The 12,233-nt window shown below is 44.1% G+C and overlaps 1 protein-coding gene across 1 annotated transcript; it reads right to left on the reverse strand.

Annotated features, from left to right (window-relative positions):
• Positions 1-5,253: 5,253 nt before the first annotated feature.
• On the reverse strand, positions 5,254-9,391 carry LOC113586608 (pleckstrin homology domain-containing family S member 1-like). Its single transcript, XM_035533540.1, has 9 exons — positions 9,318-9,391; positions 8,789-8,850; positions 8,564-8,658; positions 8,338-8,459; positions 8,109-8,243; positions 7,189-7,264; positions 7,045-7,101; positions 6,314-6,372; positions 5,254-5,275 (listed from the first exon to the last, which is right to left on the reverse strand). The coding sequence occupies exons 2-9, from the start codon at positions 8,796-8,798 to the stop codon at positions 5,254-5,256; spliced, it is 576 nt and encodes a 191-aa protein (XP_035389433.1). The 5' UTR covers positions 8,799-8,850; positions 9,318-9,391.
• Between the last annotated feature and the right edge of the window lie 2,842 nt (positions 9,392-12,233).

Genomic DNA, 12,233 nt, shown 5'->3' on the forward strand with positions numbered 1-12,233 from the left:
ATGGAGGAACTGATCGATCAGATCAAGTTCCAGCTCAACATTGAGAGCTGCTGCATACTAGTGCTCACAGAGACCTGGCTGCCCGATGCGATACCAGACAAAGGCATCACGCCAGCTGGCTTCTCTGTCTACCATCACGATAGAACACTGGACTCTGGCAAGAGCCGAGGCAGTGGGTTATGTGCTATTGTGAACTCTTGATGGGGCACTGATGTAGTGATCTTATCCTGTCACTGCTCCCCAGACGCTGGACCGATAACAGTCAAAGTTAGACCCTTTTTTCAGCTCAGTCATCCTTACTACGGTGTACATTCCACCACAGGTTGATAAGACACTAAATGTTCCATTCAAGTACTTAGAGCGCCAACCAGCTGGCAGAGGTTTTCACTGGCATCTTTAACCTCTCGCGAAGACTGTCAGTGAATCACACATGCTTTAAGAGAGCCACCATTGTTAAAGTTCCCAAGAAAACACCTGTCACCGGACTAAATGATTACCACCCTGTTGCACTGATCTCACTTACCCTATTAAAGTGGTGCTATGACATCAACGTCCATCTCGATGTCGGTAAAACAAAGGAGATGGACTACAGGAAGCTGCAGAGGGGTGGTCACTCTCCTCTATACTTTAACAGAGCCAAAGTGGAAAGAGTCAGTAGTGTTAAGTTCCTCGGTGTACATTTCACCGATGATCTCACCTGGTCCCTCCTCACCAACTCAGCAGTGAGATCAACAAACCAGTGCCTCTTCTTCCTTCTTCGAAAGCTCAGGAAATTTGATCTGCCTCCTGACATCCTCAGCAACTATTACAGAGAGCATCCTCACTGCCCGATACAGCGGCTGCATTGCAAGTGACCGTGTGGCCCTCTATAGAGTAGAGAGTCTATCATGAGCAGCACACTTCCAGCCTTACAGGATGTCTATGAGTCCCGCTGCTTGAGAAAAATCAAAAAGATCCAGCTGGGCAGTAGCCACCCAGCACCCAGCCGACTCACCATGCTGCCATCTGGTAGGACGTTCCACAGCATACAGGCCAGAACAAACTGGCTGATAAACAGTTTCTACCCTCCAGCTATCAGGCTCTTAAACGGCATGTGATACAATTATTCCTTCTCCGTATCAGTTCACTTTATTACAATTACTTATTTATTAACATATTGACATTTATTAACATATTATTAACATATTGCAGCACACCACTACTTGAACATTTCCATATAGTCACTATTGTCTAATATATTCAAATAGCAGGAGTCTCTTCCTTAGGACCCTTCTGAAGTCACATTGTTATTTTGTCTACTCTGCTGTTGTATATAATGTATATTTTGTGTATATTTAGTATATTGTTGCCATCTTGTTATTAGTGACGTGTATCAATGTCAATGCTGCTATAGAGGACTTACCCTGACTACAAACATTGCAGTGAATGTCCTGTATATTTATGCAAATGACAAATAAACTTGACTTGACTTGACAATCAGGACTGTCTGAGCTTCAATTAACTATTCAGAGTGGGCTCCATCCATTAGCATCTGGTTCATTTGTGCTGCCAGGCACTCATGGAGAGCAGTCAGCTTTTTCAGCCAGTAGGCATGGATCATGTCAGGGCCTGGAGCCTTTCTTGGATGTCTGCTAGTGTGATGGTTACTGAATCCTGTTTAGAGAGATTAATGTGGTCAGCTCTCAGGTTCTCTACCCACTGGGCATTGTTGTTGTGTGATGTCTCCTTCTCCCATATGCCTTTCCAGTATTGTTCAGGCTCCAGCTTTGGTGGGTCTTTTCTTAAGCTGCTTCCCTGCCTCTGAGAGTACCCATTGGATGGCTCATGAAAGAACATCCTGGTTATTCTCCTGGCTCCTACTCCTCATGTGTATCTCTTCAGGTGGGCAGCCAGAGCTGTTAACTTTGGCTTGGCAGTCTCCGAGGACTCACGTATGGAGGTATGTTTTTTGTATTTCTCAGGTACCTTCAGCTGGCTTATGGTGCCTTTCTACATTTTTGATAGCTAGCAGACTTGTCTCCATGTGGATACTCCTTCTCCTCTATGTGGTTGCTCCTCCTTCTCCATGGAGGATACTGCTCCTTGATAATGGTGTTTATCTTGTAGCAAAGCATCTCAAGTATCATTGCTGAGGCATATACCAGTGTCTGTGTGTGTGTGTGTGTGTGTGTGTGTGTATCTATATATATATATATATATATATATATATATATATATATATATATATATATATATATATATATATATTCAGTGATGGTCACAGTAGGGACTGTCTTTAGGGATGCATTTGAGCCTTTCAGGTACTTCACTTGGTCTTGGTAGTCTGTCCACTTAGCCATGATTTTCAATCTCAGGTCAGCAGCTCTAGTATTGAATTTGACACATGGACTCATTGGGTCTTGGTTCAAAGGTTTGGAGGTGGGCAGAGGGGATGATGATTATGTCTCCCCTCTGACCAGTCATTCTGGCTCCCCCTTGCCATAGCATGTGTGTTGCACTTCATCAATCTCATCAATCAGTTTGTGATAGCAGTTGCACTTACAGATGTTGGAACACTGAGCTACTGGTTGTTTCTAGATGTTAGGTTTTGAAGCATCCATAGTTCCCACATCCTCTGCATATACCTCCTCACTCTGGGGTTGCTTGTGTGGTCCTCTATTGTCCACGTTTGTCCATGTTCTTGTAGCACACGTTTCATTAGATTGCCCTGGTCCCCCAAAATCTGATGCAGACCTTGTTGACCCGGGTGACTTCCGAGATGGTATGAATCTCTTGTTGAGAACTCTCATTATTCATGAGGCCTGTTGTTAAGGTTGGTCCCTCCTAGCGTCCATGTTTCTATCGTTTCCCTGTCTTGTGTTTTGCTTTACTTCCTTGTTGTGATTCCATTCCTTAGTTTAATTTTCTCCGCCCCTTTTTGATTTGCCGCACCTGTCATTACTTTCACCTGTTCATCATTTCCAGCCTTGTTATGTTCTTGAATTTAAACCCTGTCTTGTGCCCTGTGTCTTTGCTTTTCATTGAAGGCCAACTGTTTGAAAGCCTGTATCTGTTCTTTGGAAGTGTAACCCATGCCTTCATGTTTCTAAGCCTGTTTGTTATTCCATGCCTCTGTTGTGTTTGTACTTCTAGCCATTTGTTTATCAAAGCCCGTGTGTTAAGTCTAGCCTTTGTGTGTATACTATCCTAGCCCTTGTTTTGTTATCATGTCTTCTCAAACTCTCCGTGTTGGTAAATGACCCTGGACTGTCATAATGACTCTGAATCTGGATTTGCCCCAATAAATCTCGCTCTTCTCCACACATGCGTCTGCCTTCTAACTGTTACACCTGCAGTTGCCAATCAGTTATCAAAAGTCTCATTCACAGATTATTCACTTCTGTTGAGAAGCCACTAAAGAAAATGGGTAAGTAGATAGGTGGGTAAGTGGAGGGGTGGGTAAGTGGAGGGGTGAGTAAGTGGAGGGGTGGGTAAGTGGAGGGGTGGGTAAGTGGAGGGGTGAGTAAGTGGAGGGGTGGGTAAGTGGAGGGGTGGGTAAGTGGAGAGGTGGGTTAGTGGAGAGGTGGGTTAGTGGAGGGGTGGGTAAGTGGAGAGGTGGGTAAGTAGAGGGGTGGGTAAGTGGAGGGGTGGGTAAGTGGAGAGGTGGGTTAGTGGAGGGGTGGGTAAGTAGAGGGGTGGGTAAGTGGAGGGGTGGGTAAGTGGAGGGGTGGGTAAGTGGAGAGGTGGGTAAGTGGAGGGGTGGGTAAGTGGAGGGGTGGGTAAGTGGAGAGGTGGGTAAGTGGAGGGGTGGGTAAGTGGAGAGGTGGGTTAGTGGAGGGGTGGGTAAGTGGAGAGGTGGGTAAGTGGAGGGGTGGGTAAGTGGAGGGGTGGGTAAGTGGAGAGGTGGGTTAGTGGAGGGGTGGGTAAGTGGAGGGGTGGGTTAGTGGAGGGGTGGGTAAGTGGAGGGGTGGGTAAGTGGAGAGGTGGGTAAGTGGAGGGGTGGGTAAGTGGAGGGGTGGGTAAGTGGAGGGGTGGGTAAGTGGAGAGGTGTGTAAGTGGAGGGGTGGGTAAGTGGAGGGGTGGGTAAGTAGAGGGGTGGGTTAGTGGAGGGGTGGGTAAGTGGAGAGGTGGGTAAGTAGAGGGGTGGGTTAGTGGAGAGGTGGGTAAGTGGAGGGGTGGGTAAGTGGAGGGGTGGGTAAGTGGAGGGGTGGGTAAGTAGAGGGGTGGGTAAGTGGAGGGGTGGGTAAGTGGAGGGGTTGGTAAGTGGAGAGGTGGGTAAGTGGAGGGGTGGGTTAGTGGAGAGGTGGGTAAGTGGAGGGGTGGGTAAGTGGAGAGGTGGGTAAGTGGAGGGGTGGGTAAGTGGAGGGGTGGGTAAGTGGAGGGGTGGGTTAGTGGAGAGGTGAGTAAGTGGAGGGGTGGGTAAGTGGAGAGGTGGGTAAGTGGAGGGGTGGGTAAGTGGAGAGGTGGGTAAGTGGAGGGGTGGGTAAGTGGAGAGGTGGGTAAGTGGAGGGGTGGGTAAGTGGAGGGGTGGGTAAGTGGAGGGGTGGGTAAGTGGAGAGGTGGGTAAGTGGAGGGGTGGGTAAGTGGAGAGGTGGGTAAGTGGAGGGGTGGGTAAGTGGAGGGGTGGGTAAGTGGAGGGGTGGGTTAGTGGAGGGGTGGGTAAGTGGAGAGGTGGGTAAGTAGAGGGGTGGGTAAGTGGAGGGGTGGGTAAGTGGAGGGGTGGGTAAGTGACCCTGAACTAAAGCTTTGGATAGCACATCACTGCTCCAGGGGATGAAGGTACACTGTAAGATAGGGTTGTGTCCTATCATAAAAAAATGCATTAAAAACTTTGAAGATATACAAATACAAATAATTTAACTGTGCTTCATAATATATAATTATTGCTCTCTGCATTTTAAGATGTCAGCAGTTTAGTAGTAAGATATGTTGGTTTAACTGATTTAATATATATTAAAATGCAATTGTTTTTCATGTGTACTTTTGGGCAGTTGTTCATGCATTTGGGGAATTTTGAAACTCGTTTTGCCTGGAAACCAGCACAAGACTGGAAATTGCTTATGTATGAGATAAAAAAAAAAAACTACCGGTCCCACATGTACTATGTTAACTGGGTATGGCCTTAGACAATGGGATGGCCATCTTGGATTTTACAGGTGTGTACTGTGTTTGCTAATAGCGTTGGGCCTGAAGAGGTGCCAGTGAGGCTGGATATGGTCTTATGTTTTCTAGTGGCATTGTGCTTACAGAGATCTGGTGAGTGAGACTGGGATTTCAAATCCCACTGTTGAACCTTCTGGAGGTGTCATGGGCTTAATTAATCAAAACACAGACAAAAAGAGGTGACTACCTGATGACCCCTGAGAGGAGTTCAAGATGTGGTTGCTGGAATGAAGGCTATAAGCTGGGCCCTATGTGAATCTCTAATGCAGCTCTAATAGTATAGGATATTTTACATATTATCCTGTGTATATTTGCATTTACATTTATGGCATTTAGCAGACGCTCTTATCCAGAGCGACTTACAAAAGTGCTTGTCATTTACTCATAGAATACATCCTAGCCAGTGCAGTAGGTTAAAGTCCAATATACCAATGATCTAGAATACTGTAGAAATACAGGGATCACTGCTGATGCCTAAAGTACAAAATACATAAGGTCTATCTTAAACTATGATAAGTGCAATAAACAGTAATGCTAGAGTTTGTATATGTATATGTTTGTAATTGTACATATGTGTATATGTAGAATTAGTAAAAAAAAAAAAAAAAAAACCTGTTAATTTCAGTGATTTGTACTGTTTAATGTTTCTAAAGAAAAAACTCCAAAGTCTTAAATTCAAATATCCAAATCCAATCCAATATGAAGTCATACCACAACAACAAATCAACAACAGTTAACATGTATACTGACTCATGGGGGAACAAGTAAAGGAGTGTTCTGTATTACCAGACCTCAGTGCATCACTAATTCAGATCATTCACATTAGATTGTTCTGTTCTAATCACAGAGCAGCCACATAATTCAAACCATGACATTTTTTGGGGGAAGAAACACACACACACACACACACACACACACACACACACACACACACACACACACACACACACATATATATATATATATATAAAATCTCAGTCCTGCTGTATATAAAAATAAATGTCAGAACTGCATTGCACCCTTAAACACCCAGGCCTTAAACTTGGTAGAAGTTGGTAGAAGTCCCAAGTGTGAGGAAAAAAATATGACCACCCATTCAAAGGTTGAGACAGGAATAGATAGAAAATGTGTTTTTCCAATGCAAATATAGCATATTAATTTCTTTGTGTACTGCTTTGTGTCTTCTTCATCTTCTGCCTTGCCATCCTCTTTATGATCACTCTCTATGTGCTGTGAAAAAGAAAACAGAAAATCACAACATGAAAATCACTGTACTAGTTGAAAATCTTTCATGTACAAAATTAAAAATGTACTAATTTATTAACAGGCACTGTGTGTGTGTGTGTGTGTGTGTGTGTGTGTGTGTGTGTGTGTGTGTGTGTGTGTGTGTGTATATATATATATATATATATATATATGACAGAAATCCTTCATCAGCTGTGCATGCAAAGTGCTTCTGAATTAGTAGGAGGAAGAGCCAGTTTGTACATGAAAATGCAGATGTTAAATTATAACATTAATTTATAGCAGAATCTGCTATAAATATATGTGTTTCAATATGTGTTTCAAAATGTGCTGTGCTGTGTCATGTACAGTGTATTATTGCAAACACATAACCTTGAACTTGTTCATGCCCTCTTTATCTTCTGTCTCCTCATCATCTTCATCATTTTTATCACTACTCTGTGTGTGTGTGTGGGGGGGGGGGGGGGGGGGGGTACCTGCCTCTTTTGCATGGTGTGCTTTTTGGACAGTCATAGATGGGATCTTCATTTATGTGTTTCCATTCAGCTCTCTACAACAGTTCAATAACCTCATGACATCCCATGATTCCACATTATTCTACAGTCATACAGTCATTTCTATGCAGAGCATTGTTTTGCTAACAAAGAGTAAACATACCTGGTTTGTGTTTGATGAACATGAAGGAATACCTATGTCTCTAATTCTTCCAAATTCCTGCATAATGAGACACAAATTCTGTTAAATTTGTACATTATAAAACTCCTTCTAGAATATTATGCAATATATGCCCAGCATTATCACCTTAGGGTCATGTAGTCTGTGTGGGCGATTATTCAGAGCATCAAATAAAGCACTGAACCACCTGTCTATGTCACAGCTGAAAAAACAAGTTGCAGAAAGATTAAAATTGATATTGAAAATGTTTTTCTTATGACTTTAAGAAGGCTTTTAGTAAGACCAAATTGGACAAATTATTCAACAAAACAATATAATATCTGTAATAGTTTTTTAATGACAAATTGCATTCATTTATGCTGTTTCACTGTGTTTGTGAAGCAGTTCGAGCTGCATTCTATGGGTGTATGATATATAACTAAAGCTATCATTACAAGACTTCTATTTTTGGTCAGTTGAGGGTATTTACATTTATCAGATGGTTTTATTCAAAGCAACTGACAATCATGACTGAGTACAACGTAAGCAATTGAGGGTTAAGGGCCTCGCACAGGGGCCCAACTGTGGCAAGTGGTGGGGCCTAAACACGTCTGATTACCAGTCAAGTACCTTAACCACTGAGCTACCACTGCACTGGTACTGGCAGCAGTCTCTAAATGGCCTGTTGCCTTTCTACTGTTACTAATTACTACTTCTTGCTACTTCAAAAGACTTTGATTTTTTTTTTTTTTAATCGAAGAAAAGCTATTCATCCTAAACATCCTGCAGGATTTAGTTCACTTAAAGCGTATGCCTTAAATTCTGTAACTTTTATTTTCAGCATTTCAGTGCAATAGTTTGAAGTAAAGCTCTGTTTTATATTTTACTGTGCAATTGTCAGTCATTAACTCACAGAAGTAAGAAAGTATGAAGCATGAAGCAGCTGACCTACCAAGTTTGACCGAGACGTATTTTGGTTAGTTCTAGTGGGCCATTAATGGTCATTTACAATGCAAATATACAATAAATGCAAATATAAAATAAAATATATTTTCTTAGGTTCACACCTGCTTTCTGCAATGAGAAAATAGTCTCTGTCCACCACTTTCATAAAAAGCACACAGGACGCGGAGCATCGGAAGTTTGTATGAACCCATTTCCACATGGAGTGTGTTTCAGGGCACAGACACATAAGGGAGACCCTAAAAGAGAGCAATGATCAGCAAAGCAACTGCACTGTTAGCAGTGTCTTCTTCTGGAGTCTCAGATGCTTGTGAGGAGAGCAGCTACACATACTGGGACAGGTCTATGGTTCCCAGCAGTTCGTGTTTCTTCATTTCTCCACTTGCATAATATCGTAGGCAGCATGCAGCTTCACTGGTCTTCAGGAGAAGGAAAAACCGTCGCTTCCATGATTTCTGCAAAGTGAGCAGATAATGGCAAGGAGGGACCACTTAGAGAAGCTGGGAAAGAAAGTACCTGTGATGGAGGCTCTCTGAAGAGTTCAGCTCAGGACATTAACCTGGGACTTGAAATGTTTTGCGGGTGGAGACTTGTACAGGTAACCAGCACATAGCTCCTCCTCTTTTCCACCTGTGCAGAGCTCTCTACTGTCACCTACAGTGTGACACATATATATGTCAATGATATTTGTCATGCATTGTGTTGTCCAGATAACACATTCTGGCTTTTAAAATGTTTTAGAGTCTAAAAATCTCCATTTGCTCTAGAATCTGTATAAACTTACAGGAAGCCATGTGGCAGCTCTCTTGAACTTTAGAGTGCTGTGTGCTGTGTGTATGTAGATGGCTGGAAATCAACATCAACAACACCATCAATGGCAGGTTTGGAGATAAACTGAAGCCATAATACCATAGTGACAGCTTCCAAATGAGTGACCATTCGACACTAAATCAGAACATCAAAGCAGACATTAGTTGGTCATGCAATATTTACTGACCTGAACAACAGATACCATTATAATTGCAAGGCTGAAGTTTATCTATTTACTTTAAGAAATTAGTTAGTAATTAACTAAGCCTGTTGAACCAACTGTATTCGGTCAGCTAAAGTACAAAGCTCAGTATATGTAATGGAAGCATGCTGTGCACACCCATGTACACATGAACTTGATGGACAGTCACCACAATGCCTCAGTTCTAATTACGGTTATGAAACCAAGCGATGCCAAGATCCCACCACTGCCACAAAACTCATCTACTTTTACTTCTATTTACCACACACAACATAAAACCATTCTAAACATGCTACTGCACCTGATGCCGACGTCCAGCAGTACTGACAACACACATTCTAAGGTAGATGAGGATGAGGAAGTGATATGTGAAATTCATGAACAATGATGTCAGAGGAGGTTTGACTGGTATTGGTTCACCGCGAGAGCACAACTGCCTTTCCAAAAGCAGTGCAGATCATACGCTTAGAACGCAGCTGGAATCTTCCCACCTTGGACAGCTCCTTAGACCTTTTAGTGCTCTTTGTATTGTAGTCTCAAAAATGTAAAATAAGAAGAAGAAGAAGAAGAAGAAGAAGAAAAAATAAGTATAAAAATAAATAATGAAACACATGCTATATTGAATGCAAACCAGTGTCACAAACTACCGCTTACAAAAATCTGTCTTTAGACACATTATAATGAGGGATTTTACAGAACTGCACTTGATGTTCCACTAAAACAGACCTGTGGTTTGGCGGGGGAGATCAACAGAGAGGCCATCCAGCACCGTATCCACACGCCTGTTCAGCGTCACAAATGTCTGCGCTTATTTCCATACATTTTTATAGATGTCTAGAGTCAGTCCAATGGCTCTAAAGCTGCCAGCCCATGTCACGTGAGCAGTCACCGCCCCGCCCTGTGTGCTCACCAATTGCTGATTGGATTGTGCCGCTGGCTTTTGGCTATCCCTCTCTGTGGAGTGGGTCGGGGTGGGAGTGGAGGGTTAGGGTTAGGGGTGGGTGTGGAGGGTTAGGGTTAGGGGTGGGTGTGTAGCGTTAGGGTTAGGTTAGGGTTGCGGGTGGGTGTGGAGGGTTAGGGTTAGGGGTGGGTGTGGAGGGTTAGGGTTAGGTTAGGGTTGCGGGTGGGTGTGGAGGGTTAGGGTTAGGGGTGGGTGTGTAGCGTTAGGGTTAGGTTAGGGTTGCGGGTGGGTGTGGAGGGTTAGGGTTAGGGGTGGGTGTGTAGCGTTAGGGTTAGGTTAGGGTTGCGGGTGGGTGTGGAGGGTTAGGGTTAGGTTAGGGTTAGGGTTAGGCGTGGGTGTGGAGGGTTAGGGGTGGGTGTGGAGGGTTAGGGTTAGGTTAGGGTTGCGGGTGGGTGTGGAGGGTTAGGGTTAGGGGTGGGTGTGGAGGGTTAGGGTTAGGTTAGGGTTGCGGGTGGGTGTGGAGGGTTAGGGTTAGGGGTGGGTGTGTAGCGTTAGGGTTAGGTTAGGGTTGCGGGTGGGTGTGGAGGGTTAGGGTTAGGGGTGGGTGTGTAGCGTTAGGGTTAGGTTAGGGTTGCGGGTGGGTGTGGAGGGTTAGGGTTAGGTTAGGGTTAGGGTTAGGCGTGGGTGTGGAGGGTTAGGGGTGGGTGTGGAGGGTTAGGGTTAGGTTAGGGTTGCGGGTGGGTGTGAAGGGTTAGGGTTAGGGGTGGGAGTGGAGGGTTAGGGTTTGGGGTGGGTGTGGAGGGCTAGGGTTAGGTTAGGGTTAGGGTTAGGCGTGGGTGTGGAGGGTTGGGGTGGGTGTGGAGGGTTAGGGTTAGGTTAGGGTTAGGCGTGGGTGTGGAGGGTTAGGGGTGGGTGTGGAGGGTTAGGGTTAGGTTAGGGTTAGGCGTGGGTGTGGAGGGTTAGGGGTGGGTGTGGAGGGTTAGGGTTAGGGTTAGGGGTGCGAGTGGAGGGCAGCTGTAGGTGGCCTTGTGGCCGATCGCATGTGCACGCGCTCATCACACCCAGCCATGGCGGTGGCCCCTCCTGGAGAGCCCACAGGGTGAGGGCCATGGCCTATTTTCTGCTCCAAAACTGTTGACTGACAAACTGGCAATTGCAGCATTAAAAAGGGAGTCCAACACACGTACACATGCATATATACATGTTTAGTTTTGGCATTGTACAGCACTATGAGGTTACACTCACTATGAGGTTAAATGTAGGAAGTCAGCTTTAATATAAAGGTATTTAAATCTACACTGGATAAATCATAAAATAATCCCCTTTTCAGGGGAATATAAGGAAATGGACAACTTTCCACTTACTTCTTTATTTTGCATAATGAATAGAACAACAAACCACCATGACATGATGGTATGATGGGAAGATGAGATAAAAATAAAGATTACCTGGAACAAGTGACGGAATGAGGAACATGTGGTTTAAAAAGAAGCTCCTTATCCAAAATAATCTGCCTCATTACCTCATGGGGAGCATGGCAGTATGGGCATGGCCATATGAATCACTGTTTGTGTTTATAGATCATGTTAGTGTTGAATTACAGAGGACCTGAAAATCTCTGCTTTATAGGTCTGGCAGAGCATTAACAGGACAAATAACCAGCATACCCAGCTGAAACATTTACAAGCTACTAAACATGTTAAATACATTTAGGGTTCCATTCTTTGTCCAAATACTTGTGGTTCCCTGACATCAAGGAACTAATTATAAACATAGCTGTTGTTTTTATATGAAACACCAAGTACAGATATAAATACACTCGAGTGAAAGCTGACATTTGGCCACTTTAGCCTTAGAGACTTTAGTCATGCTAAAGCCAATGTGTGGGAATACAGAGCTAACACAACAACAAAAAAAAGTCACTGTCCAAATCCTTTGTGACAGCACTCCAGTTACCATCTTCACTTAATAAATCATGGCTTTATGACCTCTGATTTAAATGTGTAAACATTTGTTCTTGCATGCACCTACACATGCGGTGCTGTTGGAGACCTTGTGCATGAGTAGCAGATATAAATAGAACTCTGTTTGCCTGGTGACCTCTGATGTGGAAACACCACTGTCAGCCCACAACAAAGCCCTAGAACGGCTCCTCCTCTCCACAGCCATGAGGAGGTGCACCTGTGCCTACACCTCCTGACCAAATTTAGGGACCTCCACAGTACAACTTGAATCCTTCCCAAGGCGCAGGGTCAGCAGATACCGTGACCGACACCACACATTCCAACCTTGACATCCCAGCAGTGCAATATATAG

The sequence above is a fragment of the Electrophorus electricus genome, chromosome 14 (genome assembly GCF_013358815.1).
Source record: "Electrophorus electricus isolate fEleEle1 chromosome 14, fEleEle1.pri, whole genome shotgun sequence".
Lineage (NCBI taxonomy): Eukaryota > Metazoa > Chordata > Actinopteri > Gymnotiformes > Gymnotidae > Electrophorus > Electrophorus electricus.

Coding starts and splice junctions, on each gene's coding strand:
- LOC113586608 (XM_035533540.1), bottom strand. Junction 7,102..7,188: donor ACAGACTACATGACCCTAAG/GTGATAATGCTG, acceptor CTCATTATGCAG/GAATTTGGAAGAATTAGAGA. Junction 6,373..7,044: donor GTTCATCAAACACAAACCAG/GTATGTTTACTC, acceptor TCTTTTTCACAG/CACATAGAGAGTGATCATAA.